Raw genomic sequence first — 19,194 nt, 5'->3', positions numbered from 1 at the left:
TCAAGAAAATGCCTTAAAATCAATCAATAATTCAAAATTGTATGTAAAGAATCACACATTTAATGAAAATCTCGCAAAAAAAAAATAATTCTCCTTATTTTCCCTTTTTGACAATATTGTCAAATATTGCCTATAACTAAGATTTAATGTCTTAAAATAAGCATTAGTTTATCTGTTTTAGAGACATATGATAACATTCCAGCATTCTTGTTTCAGGGTCTGAGTTTGCCAAATTCCAGTCTGGACATTGCTGAAATCACCTGAATATGCAATCATGACCAAATTTGCTATGGGGGTCAAGTTCTCCTGAGGGAACAAGTCACAAAAATGTATTGCCTTTTTGTGAAAATCCATTTTATAGTTTTGGTGGAAAAAAAATACTTTTAAACCTGGTGGGAGTCAGATTGCAGCAGTTCTGGTCTCATTAGCATCCCTATGCTACACTCAACAGGAGTTTTTTCCAAGCCGTTTGGTTAAACCTTTAAAATTTAACGTAACAGTACATATTTAAATACATGTTTGAAAAAAACAGGCAGGATGGCATCTCCCTTCCAAGCACTTTTAACCCCTGCACCATGCAGTTGGAGGCTGCAAGCCTGTGATGATGTCAATGCCCAAGTAAGTGATTGCTATAGCCAATAAACGTCATGTTATGGAATTGGCATAGTTTGCCCAGTATGTTTTTGTTCATTTTCTTTTTATATTTAACCTATTGTGGATTAGTAAGAGGTCTGAAAAAGACTCCATTATTTATCCACTTTGGAAAGGGTGGCTACCTTGTCAACCCATTTTAAAGGTGTGGCCAGAAAGCACATCAACCCCCATTGTATCTACAGCCGCTTCTGTATATGGGAAGGTGGGGAAAAGCCTGGTGCCCATCAGCATTGGGTACAGTTCTTTGCCAGGGGAGATAGGGCATGTCCTTCTATCCATTTAGTTGATAGGATAGAAGTCTATTGTCTGTCTTTCAAAGGATCACCAACACATTTGACCCATACGTTTGTCAACTAGAATATTGTCTCTTCAGTTAAGTGGAGCTACTGATGACCTTCACTCATGTGCTTTTACATAGACTTTAATATAGGAGTGTTCACATTTGCTATCAGCCAATAGAATACTCCAATAGTGAAAAATTATTTGTGAACTAACACCAATATACAGTAGGAAGTTTCTGAGCTGTTTTTACTCCTAAAGAAAGTATAGCTTCCAAGACTGCAAAGTGAGACAAGTGTACAATTTCAGATTCAGTTCTGGAAATGTTTATCAATTTTCTGTGAAAGTGGACTTTTACTTTAACACCAACTTTACTTGGCTACAAGATGTGAATGGCCACTTTCTGAGCATCATTTCTGATAATGACCTTGTATTTCCTCTATGCTTTGTTTAGTGGCACACAACACTGACAACATCTAATGTTAGATGGGATAAATAAACTAATCATCACATTATAAATATGATCAGTCTTGTCATTTCTAGAGCACCCTAGCCCAAGAGAAGATAACTAACTAGCACAAGAAAGAAAGGTGGAGGCTATCAAAAGCTGCTTTCTCTAGCTGCAGCTATTTTGAACAATGATGCCTCTTGCTTTGCCGCTGTTGGCAGCCTGTCAGCTTCAGGCAACTCATTTAAAAGATTCAGGATTAGAAGTCAGCATCACAGACTTTATATAACTTCAGCTACACTGCTGGCTGAGAGATCATGGCACATTAAGTAGAAGCACAATCTCCCAGGAGAAAAGCTACTAAAGGGTAAAGATGATGCATTCATTGTACAAGTGATGCTTTTGGACTCAAACTGAGTTGAAGGTCTAGTCTCTGAGGCTTTTTTACTTCCCTTAATTTACCACAAGCTCCTCTCCCTCTGTACAACTGCTAGCTAGGGAACTCTGCTGCCTTTTCTTACTTTTACTTCTCTCTAAAATATATTATGTATTACTGTTGCATAGAATGGCAGTCTCTGTAAAATGCAATAATAATCAGCTTACATTGAGCAGAATGTACCAGCACAAATCATCTTCTGTAATGAAAATATAATACAGTATTATGTGTGAAGGCTGTGTCTGTCATTAAAAACAGAAATTCAGTTTTTTTTTCTCACTGTATAAAATTTGTTTTGGGTGCAGGCCACGGGAAGTGTTACTGTGGAAACTGTTATTGCGAGGCTGGTTGGCATGGCGATAAATGTGAATTCCAGTGTGACATCAGCCCATGGGAGATTAAGAAAAGATGTACATCTCCAGATGGCAAAATCTGCAGCAACAGAGGTGTGTCATTATTAATGAACTTCACATCTGTATGTCTTTCAATTAGTCTTGCACAATGATTGCATCTGGCTTTCCTTCATTCAGGCTATAAATAAACCTTACAGCGATTTCAACAGGCTGAAAAGATAATGATACAATCAGGGGTATAACTGTATGTTAAGAAGCACCATCAAAAACAAGTGATGATCACTACTAACCAACATTAGTTCACCTTTTTGATCATTCACTTGTCCTTTACAGTTTAAGTATCGTTTATCTACCCTGTCGCACAGGACATGCAACCATACCCCCAAGATGGTATTAAATTATCTGGAGACACTCACCAACAACATTCTATAACTATCCATAGACCTTAAAGAATCTTCTTAGATAACTTTGGACTACCAGGTTACTTTCATTTTACTTTCAGGAGGCACTTCTACAGGTAGTTGGCTAAGGCCCCTGTGGAAGCGCCCTCAATACAATCCGATAAACATTTGTAATCTTCTAGTCCTCAATCCAAGAATTTCCGCCTCCTTTAGCCTCGCTGGGAGCTTTTACCCTTCCTTACTTAGTCCAACCCCAACATATTACTTGCTGTTGGAAGTTACTTCACAGTAGTAATAATCTGTATCCCTCCCCTTACTCAGTTATCATATCCAAATTCTCCCTCCTTCTAACATGCAACAACTTTGGGGTATGTTTGCAATTATTTGCAAACGGTTAAAACTTTCCACAGGGGTATATAGCCCCCAATTCTGTCAAATGTTGAATGTACGAACTCATTCAATTGTTTATCTTTGTTATACTCTGTTAAAATCTTTTCAATAAAAAATGTAATTATTAAAAAAAAAATCAACAAGTGGGCCCTAGACTTTATATCTCCATCACGTGTTCTTTAAATAAATACATTCATTCTCATTACATTTTTTTCCCAAAGAATATAGCCGACTTGCCTCCAAAGTTTCATCAATCCTATTCCATCAGCCCTGAAAATTAAGTAGTTGAAGGGAGGAGCCAGTAAGCATGCGGCCACACCCCTGTTGCCATTGCTAATCCACACATGGCTTTAAACATTGGAGGGGTACTTGAAAGATGGTGGTAAGCCCTTTCCCAACAAGACACTTTTGTCCCAGTGCTGAATAGAGATGTTGCGAACTGTTCGCTCGGCGAACATCTCTGGGGCTTTTACTACTTCCGGGTCGCTCTGACCCAGAGTAGTACGCCTGCGCTGCACGGCGAAGCGCGTCCTAGATCGCGCTCCTGTTGCCGGGCACTCTCTGCACATGTGCGTGACGTCGTTCATGACGTCACGCACATGCGCAGAGAGTGCCCGGCAACAGGAGCGCGATCTAGGACGCGCTTCGCCGGGCAGCGCAGGCGTACTACTCCGGGTCAGAGCGACCCGGAAGTAGTAAAAGCCCCATGTATTTAGAGATGTTCGCCGGCGAACGGTTCGGGAACCGTTCGCTACATCTCTAGTGCTGAAGAGCAATGGGGTCTACACAAACTGTCTACACAGTCTACACTACTGTATATGTCTTCTAAAAGGTTTTTTAATCAAAGTAAATTAACTTCCTGTCTGGGCTTTTTTTGAGTTTGCTGATGATGCTCTCCAATGATCCATTTGTCTGGACTAACGGGAAGTATCAATGGGAAATTCAAATATTCTGATGCCTTGTTTTCAAGTAAGTTTGTGTTTAGAAAGAAATGGATGAGGACAGTGAGATGGCATCCAGTATTTGGAAAACAGACAAAGATTACAACACTGGATCTTAATAAATGTCATTCAAATTCAGGTGTTTGTGTGTTATATTCAGTGTATTTTTTTTTTATTCTTTTGAACACCTATTCTTTTGTGATGAATAAATAAGGCATTATAAACAAGCCCTTTAATCTATTTATTTGGGTGGAGTGGATGCTTGTTTGGCCTCTCCTGAAAGATACCCACCCCAAATAACCTCAGGCGACATGGACATGGGAATGAGTGCTTCAACTCTCAAAAATTAGAAAAGGGTGTTTTGTGGAAGGGTATTAGGGAACTTGCCGTCAAGACAGATCCTTAACGATCCCCGATACCTAAACATGATCAATAATTGGCTGCTGTACACACAGAACGATTGTCACCTGACACGGTCATTAGTAGCTGCTTTGGCTGACAATTATTGCATGTGTGTACACTTCTTTAGAGGAAGCTGTGCCAAATGCCCTTTTAGACTTCTGGAATAAATAGCACGTATATTGGGTGTGATGATGTTTCAGACAGGGGTGAATGGCATTCCATTGCAGCCAAGCTGAATAATGTGAGATGTGCTGCCAGTCTTACCAACTTTTCAGTGCATTCGCTTGAATATCAAAGGCGTGTAAGTGAAAGTTGTGTGAGTGGGATGAGGTATATACCTCATACTTCTCTAATTGCAGATTGTTAGGAGTGATTTAAAATAACAGTTACAATCAAAGGTTATCTTGGGTGACTCCAGAATATAGTTTGCTATTAGAAGCTGGTTGCCACTGGTGACGTGAAGCATATTGTGAACAAAACTCAGAGACAACTGGAGCCCCGATGGTGCAGTGTGTTCAAGCAATGGAGAAACTGAGTAGAAGAAGGGAATACTTGCAAAATGAGGTTGCTATAATGGACAACCAACCAGTTAGGGACTTTGCTGTACTTAGGTCGCTCTCTTTTTAAACATAGTACAACAGATTCCACAGTATCCAGCACCATTGGGGATCACATGCCGGATACATGTGCTTTCTGATTGCTTGAGCAACTGACCAGAAAATCCCAAACTCTCCCCCCCCCCCCAATACTTACTGATCCTCCAGTGATGTCTGGCATCCTTACTATACCTCCTAGCAGCTTTCTCGCTTATCCGTGCATGCAAGTTGGCTTGCCACCTGACCCACATCGGGTCAGGTGACACGGCAGCTTCTGTACCCGGAAGCCGGAAGGCACTAGGAGCATATTAGGAGGTACAGGAAAGCTCCCAGACGTCGCTGGAGGCTCGGTAAGTATTTCACAGCATGCCAAAACCCCAAAAAGCCCCCCCAAAAAGGTCCTGTTATCCCCTCAGGCATGCCAGTTAGTTGAGACTTCTGGTTGCTTGAGTTCTGAATAACAGGGACTTTGCTGTAACATAGAAACATAGTAATATAGTTACTTGGGTTGAAAAAAAGGCATCCACCCATCAACCAGAAAGGAAAAAAAACACCATCCTAAACCAGCATATATCCCAGTTCCAGGGGAAAGTGAAAAAGCTTAAAAGGCCTGGGCCAATTTGTCTTAACCACTTCCCCTCCCCCAGGACGAATATCTACGTCCCTGCTTTACCTTGCAGGGACATAGATACTCCTCCCTTGCCGCCATGCTTTCCCGCTCGCTCCCACACTCGCTCCTGCGCTTGTTACTGCTGCCAATCAGTAGAGGGGGATGAATGAAAGGGAACGCAGTTCCCATTCATTAATCCAAGTCCCCATGTGAATGAGCGCTGGCGATCAATGAGATGTTGCGTTAGTCACAGAAAGGGAAAAGATTGTGGCCATGCATTGCTTACTGTTTTGCGTGCTAATAGTACACAACAGAAAGTAATGCATGAGGACATCTTATGGCCAAATGGTAAAATTACATCTACATACAATTGTTTTTTGTTTTTTTTTATAAAAAGTACCACATTTACATTTAAAATTAAATCTTTCCCTCCCACACACTCCCATAGTACCCAGTTGTTGTTTTTTTTTGTATTAAAAAAACAAATTAACATAAAAAAACATAAATAGTTACCTTAGGTACTGAACTTTTTAAATGTGTATGACAAGAGGGTATATTACTGTTATTTTTTAAATAATGGGCTTGTAAATAGTGATGGATGCAAAATTGAACAAATGCACATTTATTTCCAAGTAAAATATTGGCGCCATACATTTTAAACGTTGCAATAACTGGAACAAATGGGCAATTAAAATGTATGGGTTTTAATTACGGTAGCATGTATTATTTTAAAACTATAATGGCTGAAACAGAGAAATAATGATTTTTTTCCAGGTTTTTCTTATTAGTCCCATTAAAATGCAGTTAGAATAAAATAATTCTTAGCAAAAAGTACCACCCAAAGGAATCCTAATTGGTGGCGAAAAAAAAACAAGTTATAGATTGTTTCGTTGTTATTAGTAGTAATAAAGCTATAGGCAAATGAATGAAAGATCGCTATTTCTCTGGTGTTTAAGGGGAAAACCCCCTTGGAGGTGAAGTCATTAAAGGGGAAAAAAATCCTTTCCAACTCCAGATGGCAGTCAGATAAATTCCTGGATCAACTCTCCTAGGAATTCCATAGTAAATATAGCTGTGGGTGCCCTTTAATATAGGGAAAACATCCAAGCCCTCTTTTAATGAAGATATAGAGTTTGTCATAACTACCTCCTGAGGTAAGACTATCTCTGTGAAGGGCCCCTTTCTAAATAGATGGTAAAAATGTTTTTTCCTCCATATGCAGTTCATGTCCCCTTGTCCATCTTACATCCCTGGGGAAAAAAGCTAATCTGCCAAGTTTTTATATTGCCCTCTGATGTATTTGTACCTGTTAATCAGGCCACCTCTGAGTCATTTTTTTTCCAAAATAAGCCCAGTTTGTCCAACCTTTCTTGGTGAGATCTTCCATCCATCTGATTAATGTAGTTGCCCGTCTTTGTACCCGTTCTAGAAGGTCAATGTCCTTTCTATAGTGTGGTGCCCAAAACTGTATTCCATACTCCATATTAGTGTTGGGCGAACAGTGTTCGCCACTGTTCGGGTTCTGCAGAACATCACCCTGTTCGGGTGATGTTCGAGTTCGGCCACATGGCCGAACTAAGAGCGCATGGCCGAACGTTCCCCGAACGTTCGGCTAGCGCTGTGATTGGCCGAACGGGTCACGTGGTTCGGGCCCAAACGCGCTCTGATTGGCCGAACGGTCACGTGGTTCGGGTAAATAAATACCCGAACCACGTCATATCTCCGCCATTTCTCTGTGGGTTTAGCTTTGGGTAGGCAGGTAGGGTAGTTCGCTCTCCAGCCACGCTAGCCAGGGTCCCCCCCAGTCATTGTGTGTCGCTGCTGGGAACAGTAGTACACCGCTCGCTCAGCCACACTATATATATAGCATTGTTTACTGCCACTGTGTACCTCGCTCAGCCACGCTATATATAGCATTGTGTTTTCTGACACTCTGTGTACACGGCTTAGCCTGGCTATATAGCATTGTGTGTACTGCCACTGTGCACCTCGCTCAGCCACGCTATATATAGCATTGTGTTTTCTGACACTCTGTGTACACGGCTTAGCCTGACTATATAGCATTGTGTGTACTGCCACTGTGCACCTCGCTCAGCCACGCTATATATAGCATTGTGTTTTCTGACACTCTGTGTACACGGCTTAGCCTGACTATATAGCATTGTGTGTACTGCCACTGTGCACCTCGCTCAGCCACGCTATATATAGCATTGTGTTTACTGCCACTCTGTGTACACCGCTCAGCCAGACTATATACCATTGTTTACTGACACTCTGTGTACACCGCTCAGCCAGACTATATACAATTGTTTACTGACACTCTGTGTACACGGCTCAGCCTGACTATATAGCATTGTGTGTACTGCCACTGTGCACCTCGCTCAGCCACGCTATATATAGCATTGTGTTTTCTGACACTCTGTGTACACGGCTTAGCCTGACTATATAGCATTGTGTGTACTGCCACTGTGCACCTCGCTCAGCCACGCTATATATAGCATTGTGTTTACTGCCACTCTGTGTACACCGCTCAGCCAGACTATATACCATTGTTTACTGACACTCTGTGTACACCGCTCAGCCAGACTATATACCATTGTTTACTGACACTCTGTGTACACGGCTCAGCCTGACTATATAGCATTGTGTGTACTGCCACTGTGCACCTCGCTCAGCCACGCTATATATAGCATTGTGTTTACTGCCACTCTGTGTACACCGCTCAGCCAGACTATATACCATTGTTTACTGACACTCTGTGTACACCGCTCAGCCAGACTATATACCATTGTTTACTGACACTCTGTGTACACGGCTCAGCCTGACTATATAGCATTGTGTGTACTGCCACTGTGCACCTCGCTCAGCCACGCTATAAATAGCATTGTGTTTTCTGACACTCTGTGTACACGGCTTAGCCTGACTATATAGCATTGTGTGTACTGCCACTGTGCACCTCGCTCAGCCACGCTATATATAGCATTGTGTTTACTGCCACTCTGTGTACACCGCTCAGCCAGACTATATACCATTGTTTACTGACACTCTGTGTACACCGCTCAGCCAGACTATATACCATTGTTTACTGACACTCTGTGTACACGGCTCAGCCTGACTATATAGCATTGTGTGTACTGCCACTGTGTACCTCGCTCAGCCACGCTATATATAGCATTGTTTACTGACACTCTGTGTACACGGGTCAGCCAGACTATATAGCATTGTGTGTACTGCCACTCTGTGTACACGGCTCAGCCAGACTATATATCATTGTGTGTACTACCACTCTGTGTACACCACTCAGCCAGACTATATAGCATTGTGTGTACTGCCACTCTGTGTACACCGCTCAGCCAGACTATATAGCATTGTGTGTACTGCCACTCTGTGTACACCGCTCAGCCAGACTATATAGCATTGTGTGTACGGCCACTCTGTGTACACCGCTCAGCCACGCTATATAGCATTGTGTGTACTGCCACTCTGTGTACACCGCTCAGCCAGACTATATACCATTGTTTACTGACACTCTGTGTACACCGCTCAGCCAGACTATATACCATTGTTTACTGACACTGTGTGTACACCGCTCAGCCAGACTATATAGCATTGTGTGTACTGCCACTGTGTACCTCGCTCAGCCACGCTATATATAGCATTGTTTACTGACACTCTGTGTACACGGCTCAGCCAGACTATATAGCATTGTGTGTACTGCCACTCTGTGTACACCGCTCAGCCAGACTATATAGCATTGTGTGTACTGCCACTCTGTGTACACCGCTCAGCCAGACTATATAGCATTGTGTTTACTTCCACTCTGTGTCTGCTGGGCCTGGGAACAGTAGTACACCGCTCACCTGCCACTGTATAGCATTGTGCTCTGTGTCGCTGCTGGGAATAGTGGTACACCGCTCACCCGCCACTGTATAGCATTGTGCTCTGTGTCGCTGCTGGGAATAGTGGTACTGTATAGCATTTCTGTACTGCCACTGTACTGCTGCCAGTCAGCGTGTACTGTAAGGATAAGTGAAATGAGGAAGAAATCCGGTGAAAGAGGAAGGGGCAAGGGAAGAGGTGTTTCCCCTGACGGTTCACGTACAGGCCACAGGGGAGCACCCAAGAAAACCCACTCAATACCGCCCATGTTGTCCAGGACAACAACCCTCACAGATCCAAAAGAACAGGACCAGATAATTACTTGGATGACCTCTCAAGCGTCCAGCAGTGGGTTAAGCAGCACCAGCACATCACGCACGAGGTCCGAGTCCTCAGCCAGTTACAAGGAGCCAGTGGGCACAAAGCTGACACAACCGGCAGCGACACCACGCACACAACTGCCAGATAACCAGTCCGATGAATTACCTCAGGACACAATGGGGTATTCGCAGGAGCTATTCCCAGCCCAACAAACTTCCACCTTTCAAAGGTCAATGGAGGAACAGCCAGAAATGTTGTGCCCGGATTCACAACCATTAACTGTGGGAAATGCACCGCGCACTGAAATACAAGGCGAGTCCGAGGAGGACTCGAAAAACCCAAATCCCAGAGCAAGTTGGGCAGGAGGGGTTGCAATTGCAGGAGGTCGGCCGACAAGATCTGGAAGACGACGTTGGAGTGAGCTGCGCAGAGGTTGTTCTGGGGAGCTCTACTCCACGGCGGCGGCCCCCCACAATGACATATGACGAGTATGAGGAGATGGAAGAGGAGGGTATGGACAATGTGGACATAGACCCAGATTTTGTTTCTGAACGAGAACATCGCCGTCGTAGCAGCAGCACAGATGAGTCTGTTGAAGAACCCACTGCTGCACGAGTTCGCCTTGTGCCACAAGGTAGGCGGCGCGCAATTTCAGGCACCACAAGCGTGGAAGTTCAAGTGAGAGGCAAAAGAGGAGCAAACAGAAATCGCCAGCAAGAAGGCAGGTGCTCCAAAGTCTGGGCTTTCTTTGAAGACTGCACTGAGGATGTTACCATGGCGATTTGCAAGGTGTGCAAGACCCGCCTGAGCAGGGGGAAAAGTATTAACAACCTCTCCACCACCAGCATGAGCCGCCACATGCTATCCAAACATCCCACTCTGTGGGCAAACGTGGCAGGACAGGGTACCAGCAACACTGCCTCCCTTGGGTTCACCAGACTCACCACCAGACCCGCCTCAGCAGCAGCAGTAGCCCAGCCATTGCGTGGTTCACAACATTCACAAACATCAGACGACGCTGACACTGTCACTTTCCGGAGTAGTGCTCTTGAGGTCTCCCAGTGTTCATCAAACACAACAACCAACAGCCCTTCCGTGTGCAGCGCTACGGTTCAGTTGTCTGTGTCGGAGATGTTTGAGCGCAAGAGGAAATTGCCAGCAAATGACCCCCGGGCCGTAGCAGTAACAGCCAGCATAGCCAAGCTTCTGGCCTGCGAAATGCTGCCATATCGAGTGGTGGAGACAAACAGCTTCAAGGGCATGATGTCAGTGGCCATCCCACGTTACGTGGTTCCCAGCCGCTATTTGCGCGCTCTGCAGTGCCTGAGTTGCATGAGCACGTGGTCAGCAAAATAACCCGAAGCTTGAAGAATGCCGTTGCCTGCAAGGTTCACCTCACCACTGACACTTGGACGAGTGCATTCGGACAGGGTCGATACATCTCCCTTACCGCGCACTGGGTGAACCTTGTGGAGCCTGGCAGCGATTCCTCACCTGCTACGGCGCGGGTGTTGCCCACGCCGCAAACAGCTGCACCGCCGTCCCTCCCACTGGATAACAACAGCAGCACCTACCTCTCTGACTCCTTCTCCTCCAACGCATCTCAAAGCTGTACCTCATCCGGAAACGCTAACCCAGCAGCAGTAGGATCGTGGAAGCAGTGCAGCACAGCTGTTGGCATGCGTCAGCAAGCGTTGCTGAAGCTGATCTGCCTTGGGGATAAGCAGCACACAGGGGAGGAAATTTGGAAGGGAATAAAGGAACAGACGGATTTGTGGCTGGCACCGCTGGACCTGAAACCGGGCATGGTTGTGTGTGATAATGGGAGTAATCTCATTCGCGCTTTAAGGTTGGCTAAGCTGACACACATCCCTTGCCTGGCGCACGTGATGAACCTAGTAGTTCAGCGGTTCCTGAGGACATACCCAGGCGTGGCCGATCTTCTGTTGAAGGTGCTTCGAGTGGCCAAACATTGTAGAAATTCCAGTACTGCTTCAGGGGCACTCGCCAAGATGCAGGAGCGCTTCAATCTCCCCCACCATCGCTTGCTGTGTGATGTCCCTACGCGCTGGAATTCTACGCTGCACATGCTAGCACGCTTTTGTGAGCAGAAGAGTGCAGTGGTCCAGTACATGACGGCGCAGTACCGAGGCGCATCCGGACAGCTGCCAAGCTTCTGTGGATCCGATTGGGCCAACATGTTGGACCTCTGCCAAGTCCTCCAAAATTTTGAGCAATCCACGTTGCTTGTGAGCAGTGACAACTCTTCAGTCAGCATTACCATACCACTGCTGTGTTTACTGAAGAGGTCAATGTTGAAAATCAAGGAAACAGCTGTCATGATGCAACTGGGGGAATCTGAAGGAGAAAACGATCAGCGTGATGGTACCAACATCAGGCCATCCGCCTCAGGGAACGCTGGCCCCAGCAGCTATGACGAAGAAGAGGAGGAGGAACAGCTGGAGTTGGAGCAGGAATTTCATGCCACCACTGACGAGGGCCAGAGCGGTGCACGTTGGACTTCCACAATTCAGCGCGAATGGTCAGCAGAAGCAGACCAGGAGGAAGGTGACGACTATGATGCATCACAACAACTATCACAATGCTCACAAGAGGATGATGAGGATTCTGGTAGGACTCTGGCACACATGGCTCAATTCATGCTAGACTGCATTGAACGCGACCCACGCATTGTGCGCATTCTGGACAACACCAATTACTGGGTTTATACCCTTCTGGATCCACGGTACAAACACAATGTTCCAAAACTGCTTGAAGAAAGAGTCAGACAGGTCAAAATGGAAGAATACCAGCAGGCCCTTGTGGAGACTTTAGAGAGGAGATTGACATCCTCCCCCTCCTCTAGCCAGTTGTACGCCGACAGACTGACTTCCGCAAACCCAGGACGACCAGGAGGGCAGCAAACAACGCAAGCCGCAGCTAGTGCCCAAAAGGGAATGGTATCGGCAGTGTCCTTGGAGTGGGAAAATTTTCTGACACCCATGCAGCAGCAGCCCACTGAACAGCAAGCGTGCAGATCCACCTCCAACACCGATCGCCTGGAGAAGATGGTCAAGGACTACATGTCAGATGACGTAGCTGTGTCGAACAATCCATCTGCACCCTTCAACTATTGGGTATCGAAGCTAGACACCTGGCACGAACTGGCAATGTACGCAATAGAGGTGCTGGCTTGCCCGGCAGCCAGCGTTATGTCGGAACGCTGTTTCAGTGCTGCCGGAGGCATCGTCACAGATCGGCGTATCCGCCTCTCCACAGAAAATGCAGACCGTCTGACTCAAATTAAAATGAATCAATCCTGGATTGGAAATGACTACGCAACACTCCAGGACCCCAACCAAGTAACATGACCAATGAACATCTGGGATGGTGTAGCGTTTCCGGTCCCTGTTTATTGAACCTCTCATCTGTATTACATTTATGACTGCATGGCGGCAAAAAGCATTGCTGCTATATCCGCACGCTTTTTGTCCTCATGCAAGGCCTGGGTTGTTGTGTCTCAAAAAGCATGGCCTTCTCCTCCTGCGCCTGCTCCTGTTCCATCACGTGTGCTGCTGCTGCTGCTGGGTTAGCGTTGCCGGTCCCTGTTTATGGAACCTCTTATCTTTATTACATTTATGACTGCATGGCGGTACAAAGCATGCTATCCGCACGCTTCTTGTCCTCATGCAAGGCCTGGGTTGTTGTGTCTCACAAAGCGTGGCCTTCTCCTCCTGCGCCTCCTCCTGTTCCATCACGTCTGCTGCTGCTGGGTTAGCGTTGCCGCGTGGTCCCTGTTTATTGAACCACTTATCTTTATTACATTTATGACTGCATGGCGGTACAAAGCATGCTATCCGCACGCTTCTTGTCCTCATGCAAGGCCTGGGTTGTTGTGTCTCACAAAGCGTGGCCTTCTCCTCCTGCGCCTCCTCCTGTTCCATCACGTCTGCTGCTGCTGGGTTAGCGTTGCCGCGTGGTCCCTGTTTATTGAACCACTTATCTTTATTACATTTATGACTGCATGGCGGTACCTCATGCAAGGCCTGGGTTGTTGTGTCTCACAAAGCGTGGCCTTCTCCTCCTGCGCCTCCTCCTGTTCCATCACGTCTGCTGCTGCTGGGTTAGCGTTGCCGCGTGGTCCCTGTTTATTGAACCACTTATCTTTATTACATTTATGACTGCATGGCGGTACCTCATGCAAGGCCTGGGTTGTTGTGTCTCACAAAGCGTGGCCTTCTCCTCCTGCGCCTCCTCCTGTTCCATCACGTCTGCTGCTGCTGGGTTAGCGTTGCCGCGTGGTCCCTGTTTATTGAACCACTTATCTTTATTACATTTATGACTGCATGGCGGTACCTCATGCAAGGCCTGGGTTGTTGTGTCTCACAAAGCGTGGCCTTCTCCTCCTGCGCCTCCTCCTGTTCCATCACGTCTGCTGCTGCTGGGTTAGCGTTGCCGCGTGGTCCCTGTTTATTGAACCACTTATCTTTATTACATTTATGACTGCATGGCGGTACAAAGCATGCTATCCGCACGCTTCTTGTCCTCATGCAAGGCCTGGGTTGTTGTGTCTCACAAAGCGTGGCCTTCTCCTCCTGCGCCTCCTCCTGTTCCATCACGTCTGCTGCTGCTGGGTTAGCGTTGCCGCGTGGTCCCTGTTTATTGAACCACTTATCTTTATTACATTTATGACTGCATGGCGGTACCTCATGCAAGGCCTGGGTTGTTGTGTCTCACAAAGCGTGGCCTTCTCCTCCTGCGCCTCCTCCTGTTCCATCACGTCTGCTGCTGCTGGGTTAGCGTTGCCGCGTGGTCCCTGTTTATTGAACCACTTATCTTTATTACATTTATGACTGCATGGCGGTACCTCATGCAAGGCCTGGGTTGTTGTGTCTCACAAAGCGTGGCCTTCTCCTCCTGCGCCTCCTCCTGTTCCATCACGTCTGCTGCTGCTGGGTTAGCGTTGCCGCGTGGTCCCTGTTTATTGAACCACTTATCTTTATTACATTTATGACTGCATGGCGGTACCTCATGCAAGGCCTGGGTTGTTGTGTCTCACAAAGCGTGGCCTTCTCCTCCTGCGCCTCCTCCTGTTCCATCACGTCTGCTGCTGCTGGGTTAGCGTTGCCGCGTGGTCCCTGTTTATTGAACCACTTATCTTTATTACATTTATGACTGCATGGCGGTACAAAGCATGCTATCCGCACGCTTCTTGTCCTCATGCAAGGCCTGGGTTGTTGTGTCTCACAAAGCGTGGCCTTCTCCTCCTGCGCCTCCTCCTGTTCCATCACGTCTGCTGCTGCTGGGTTAGCGTTGCCGCGTGGTCCCTGTTTATTGAACCACTTATCTTTATTACATTTATGACTGCATGGCGGTACAAAGCATGCTATCCGCACGCTTCTTGTCCTCATGCAAGGCCTGGGTTGTTGTGTCTCACAAAGTGTGGCCTTCTCCTCCTGCGCCACCCTCCTCCTGTTCCATCACGTGTGCTGCTGCTGGGTTAGCGTTACCGGTCCCTTTTCCTGGAACCTCTTATATGTATTACATTTATGACTGCATGCCGACAAAAAGCATGTTACCTGTGCAAAGAAAACAGACATTTCCCGCATTTAAAAGACAGTTTTCCCTTTGAAACTTTAAAATCGATTTTCTCAAAAACTATAAGCTCTTTTTGCTAATTTTTTTCCCCTCTTGTACCCACTCCCAAGGTGCACATACCCTGTAAATTTGGGGTATGTAGCATGTAAGGAGGCTTTACAAAGCACAAAAGTTCGGGTCCCCATTGACTTCCATTATGTTCGGAGTTCGGCTCGAACACCCGAACATCGCGGCCATGTTCGGCCTGTTCGGCCCGAACCCGAACATCTAGATGTTCGCCCAACACTACTCCAGATGTGGCCTCACAAGTGATTTATTTAGAGGGAGTGGTATACTAGCATTTCAAGATTTTATTTCCTGTTTTATGCATCCCAGAATGTTATTTTCTTTTACCTACCACTGCTTGGCATTGTATATGATGACTTAACTTGTTATCAACCAGTATTCCCAAGTCCTTTGCCAAGTCTGATGTTCCCATGGCAGCTACGCTCTCGCCTCTTCACTCTGCAGCGCGACAGTGTGTACCCGCATTCCTGCATAAGGAAGTATAGGAGAGAGTGATGCGTAATTATGTGTATGCTAAGGGGGAGAGTGATGGGCCCTGGACTCCCCCCCCCCCCCCCCACACACACACACACACACTCCACAGTCCCGGGGGCTATTGCTATGCCCATGGATAGGGATCTATTCAAGTTGTTTGTATACGAATAAATTGAATATTGGATATGAGACACTTATGGCAAATTTTTGTATGTATAATATAAAACCAGCCAAACATTATGTATTTGCTAGATGAGTTAATATTCCCTAAGTACTTTGAAGTAGCTTTGTGATTTTATCAGTTTTGAATGCAATGTTAATTATAAAATGCAACACATATTGAGCATTTAAAGACTCTCTTTTCTTTTTGTTTTATTTTCCCATACATGATTTGTTTTTCAATGTAATTTAAAAAGCACAATACACAAAGAAACAATCTGTAAAACAAACAGTTAGGCTGCACATGTCTTTCCTTTGGCTGCTATCCCAAGCTACATTACTGTATAGCAAAGAAAAAAAATCTAAAAAAACAGAGAGCCCCAAAACACCCACTTTTAAATGCATCTTCACCGACAATGACTGCTATGGAATGAGCATTTAATTATCCAGAGAGCATTAAAAGCTCTCTCCCATAATTATAGGAAGAGCTTGGCTTCTACATGGATTTAGTAGAACTATATTTAATATCAGGCTGTACCAGGAGATGTTTCAAAACTACTGGAAGCTAAAAATAAAATTATTATCCATTAAATTGGATGGTAATTATTTTAATAGTTTCTATTTGGCACATTGGCATTAATGTTATGTTGCTTTCAAGTGCATGAGTCAGTTAGTGCGACTACATGGCTTACAACGATGCTATAAACCTGTATGGGGTCTATTTTTATGGATGTCAGTCAGAAGATTGCCAGAAAAATGCTGTTATTTCTGCAGAAAATCCCTATCAGCTTCCCTTTTAGGCCCTGTTCACAGTGATCAGTTACGTTGCAGAATAATTCTGCATGTCAACTCACTGCCCATACAATTCTATAGGGCTATTCACAGTACTGCGTTGTAACTGATAGCGTTATTCTAACTCGCTGCATGCAGGCTTTGTATTAAAGTTTATGTCCATTGCAGTTCATGCATGTTGTGACGCGTGCATTAACTGATCACTGTGAATCCAGCCTTAGAACTAATGACTACTTTCAATGTACTCCAAATATCTGCATTTTTTTCAGCGTTTGCCTTCTTTATAAAGTGGCAATCAGACTGATCTCAACTTTATGGATCTACAAGTGTCATTCTCCACTTACTTTCATAGCGTCCAAACTGAGGTGGTTAATAATTTTGAGTTGATGCAAATTCTACGTAAATAATATTGAAATCAATTGCTGTATATGTTTGTATAAAAGTAACAATAAATTTGCACCAGTGCAAAACTACTACCGGTAGCATTTGATCGGCCATCTTTAGAGACAAATGTCTCTGGCTTCAATGGAGAATTGAGTTTATCATTATATTATTATTTAATTATCTACTATTATCTATTTTTTTTTTTATTAGTGATATGATAAGAGAATGCAGAGCCTGTGATCTTTTGAATCTGCTCCCTAAGCAATGGCAATCAATATAATCCATAACATTTGGATGTCTCACAAAGGAGAACCGCATATCCATTCTCCCTCTGTAAGAAACCCTTGTCCAGTATTAAGAAAAATGGCTCTTCCTGAAAGTGGGTGGAAGGAGTAGTCACTCACCTCTCCGAGATCCACATGCTGCATATTTTTTTTCTCCTTCCGTCTGTTCCGTTGCATTGGTATTTGGTAACAGCGACCCCCGTGGTGACATGCTCTTATGCCTTGACAAGGGGTGCTGTTACCAATGCAACTGAATGGACTGAAGGAAGAAGAAGACATTCAGCATGTGGATCAGGTAGAGGTAAGTTACTACCACAGAGTAGTGTAGCAGGAGGGAGGGGGGACTTCTCTGGCTGGCTGTGGGGAGGGGTGGGGGCTCCCTGGCTACCTATACAGAGGGGAGGGGGGAGCTCACTGGCTACCTATATGGGGGTGGATGGCTACCTATACAGAAGGGGGGAGTTATTGGCTATGTATATACATTAGGCTCTGCACACCCATAAATAATAGCCTGCAGCTTCACAAAGACTCACACTAGTATCTGGGTGCAATGTTAGACTAACAACACAATTCAAATACAAAGAACATGCACAACAGCCAAAATTGATTTCAATTACACTTATTATTATTCATCAGAAAGTGAACAAGGTATATACATTAGCCCCAATACAAAAAACAGGATACAGTTATATACAGCGCAACAATGCACAATAACATATACAGCACAAGCAACATGGGGAACACGACAGTATCCTGAATGAACGGGCAAAGAAAGTCCAAAGCAGAATAGCGAACAGGCAGCAAATGCAGAGATGCAAGGACGCCGCCTTGCATCTCTGCATTTGTTGCCTGTTCGCTCTTCTGCTTTCTTTGCTCATGATCAAGAGGCATAGCTGCCTCGAAACAGCACTGCTGTTGGGTAACCAGACTTTCCTCCATCTCTGTTCAGTCAGGATATGTCTAACTGAATCCTGTTTTTTTGTATTGGGGCTAATGTATATACCTTGTTCACTTTATGATAAATAATAATAAGTTCAATTGAAATCAATTTTGGATGGTGTGCATGTACTTTGTATTTGAATAAGGGAGTTACTGGCTACCCATACTGTCAGAGGGGCGGACTTCCTTGCCTAGCTACCTATACAGAAGGGAGGCTCACTGGCTACCTTTACAGAGGGGAGGGGGGCTCACTGGCTACCTATAGGAAGGAGGGCGGCTCTCTGGCTATCTATACTGTGGGAGGGGGTTTTTCTGGCTGCCTATATAAATGGGAGGGGGGCTCTCTGACCGCCTATACTGGAAGAGGGGGGGGGGGCTCTCTGGCTACCTATGCTGATGGTGGTGGTGGTGGGGGGGGGGGGGCGTTTGCAACTGGCTACCTAATACCGGTGGCTTCTGTGACTACCTATACTGGGGAGCTGTATCTGGCTACCACATCACAACAGTGTACTTGAGTGTATGGAGGGGGGGAGCAATCTTCAGGGATCTTCCTTGCATCCTGCCAACCGAATACCCAATACCCCTCTCCTCTGCTGCACACTGCTCCAACATTGAACTGAGTCCCAGAAAAGCATCTTTAATGCCCCACATTATTTCATCTGGAGAAATGAGAAGCCTTTTCTGTCCTGGTGGAGAAAGGGGGAGAGGGCAGGACATTTGGATGCTGGAAGCAATTTGGGCACAGCCATAGGTGCCCATATTAATATGGGCACATATGGTGGCACCAC

At 45.4% G+C, this 19,194-nt stretch overlaps 1 protein-coding gene across 1 annotated transcript in view; it reads left to right on the top strand.

The window, feature by feature from the left end:
- Positions 1–19,194, top strand: part of ITGBL1 (integrin subunit beta like 1) — a 293,679-nt gene that overhangs the window by 106,285 nt on the left and 168,200 nt on the right. The window contains exon 5 of the mRNA XM_068265254.1: positions 2,123–2,263. Within this exon, the coding sequence (XP_068121355.1) occupies positions 2,123–2,263 (141 nt within the window). The remainder of the gene's footprint in view (positions 1–2,122; positions 2,264–19,194) is intronic.

The sequence above is a fragment of the Hyperolius riggenbachi genome, chromosome 2, assembly GCF_040937935.1.
Source record: "Hyperolius riggenbachi isolate aHypRig1 chromosome 2, aHypRig1.pri, whole genome shotgun sequence".
NCBI lineage: Eukaryota > Metazoa > Chordata > Amphibia > Anura > Hyperoliidae > Hyperolius > Hyperolius riggenbachi.
This window is presented reverse-complemented; position numbering and strand designations above follow the sequence as displayed.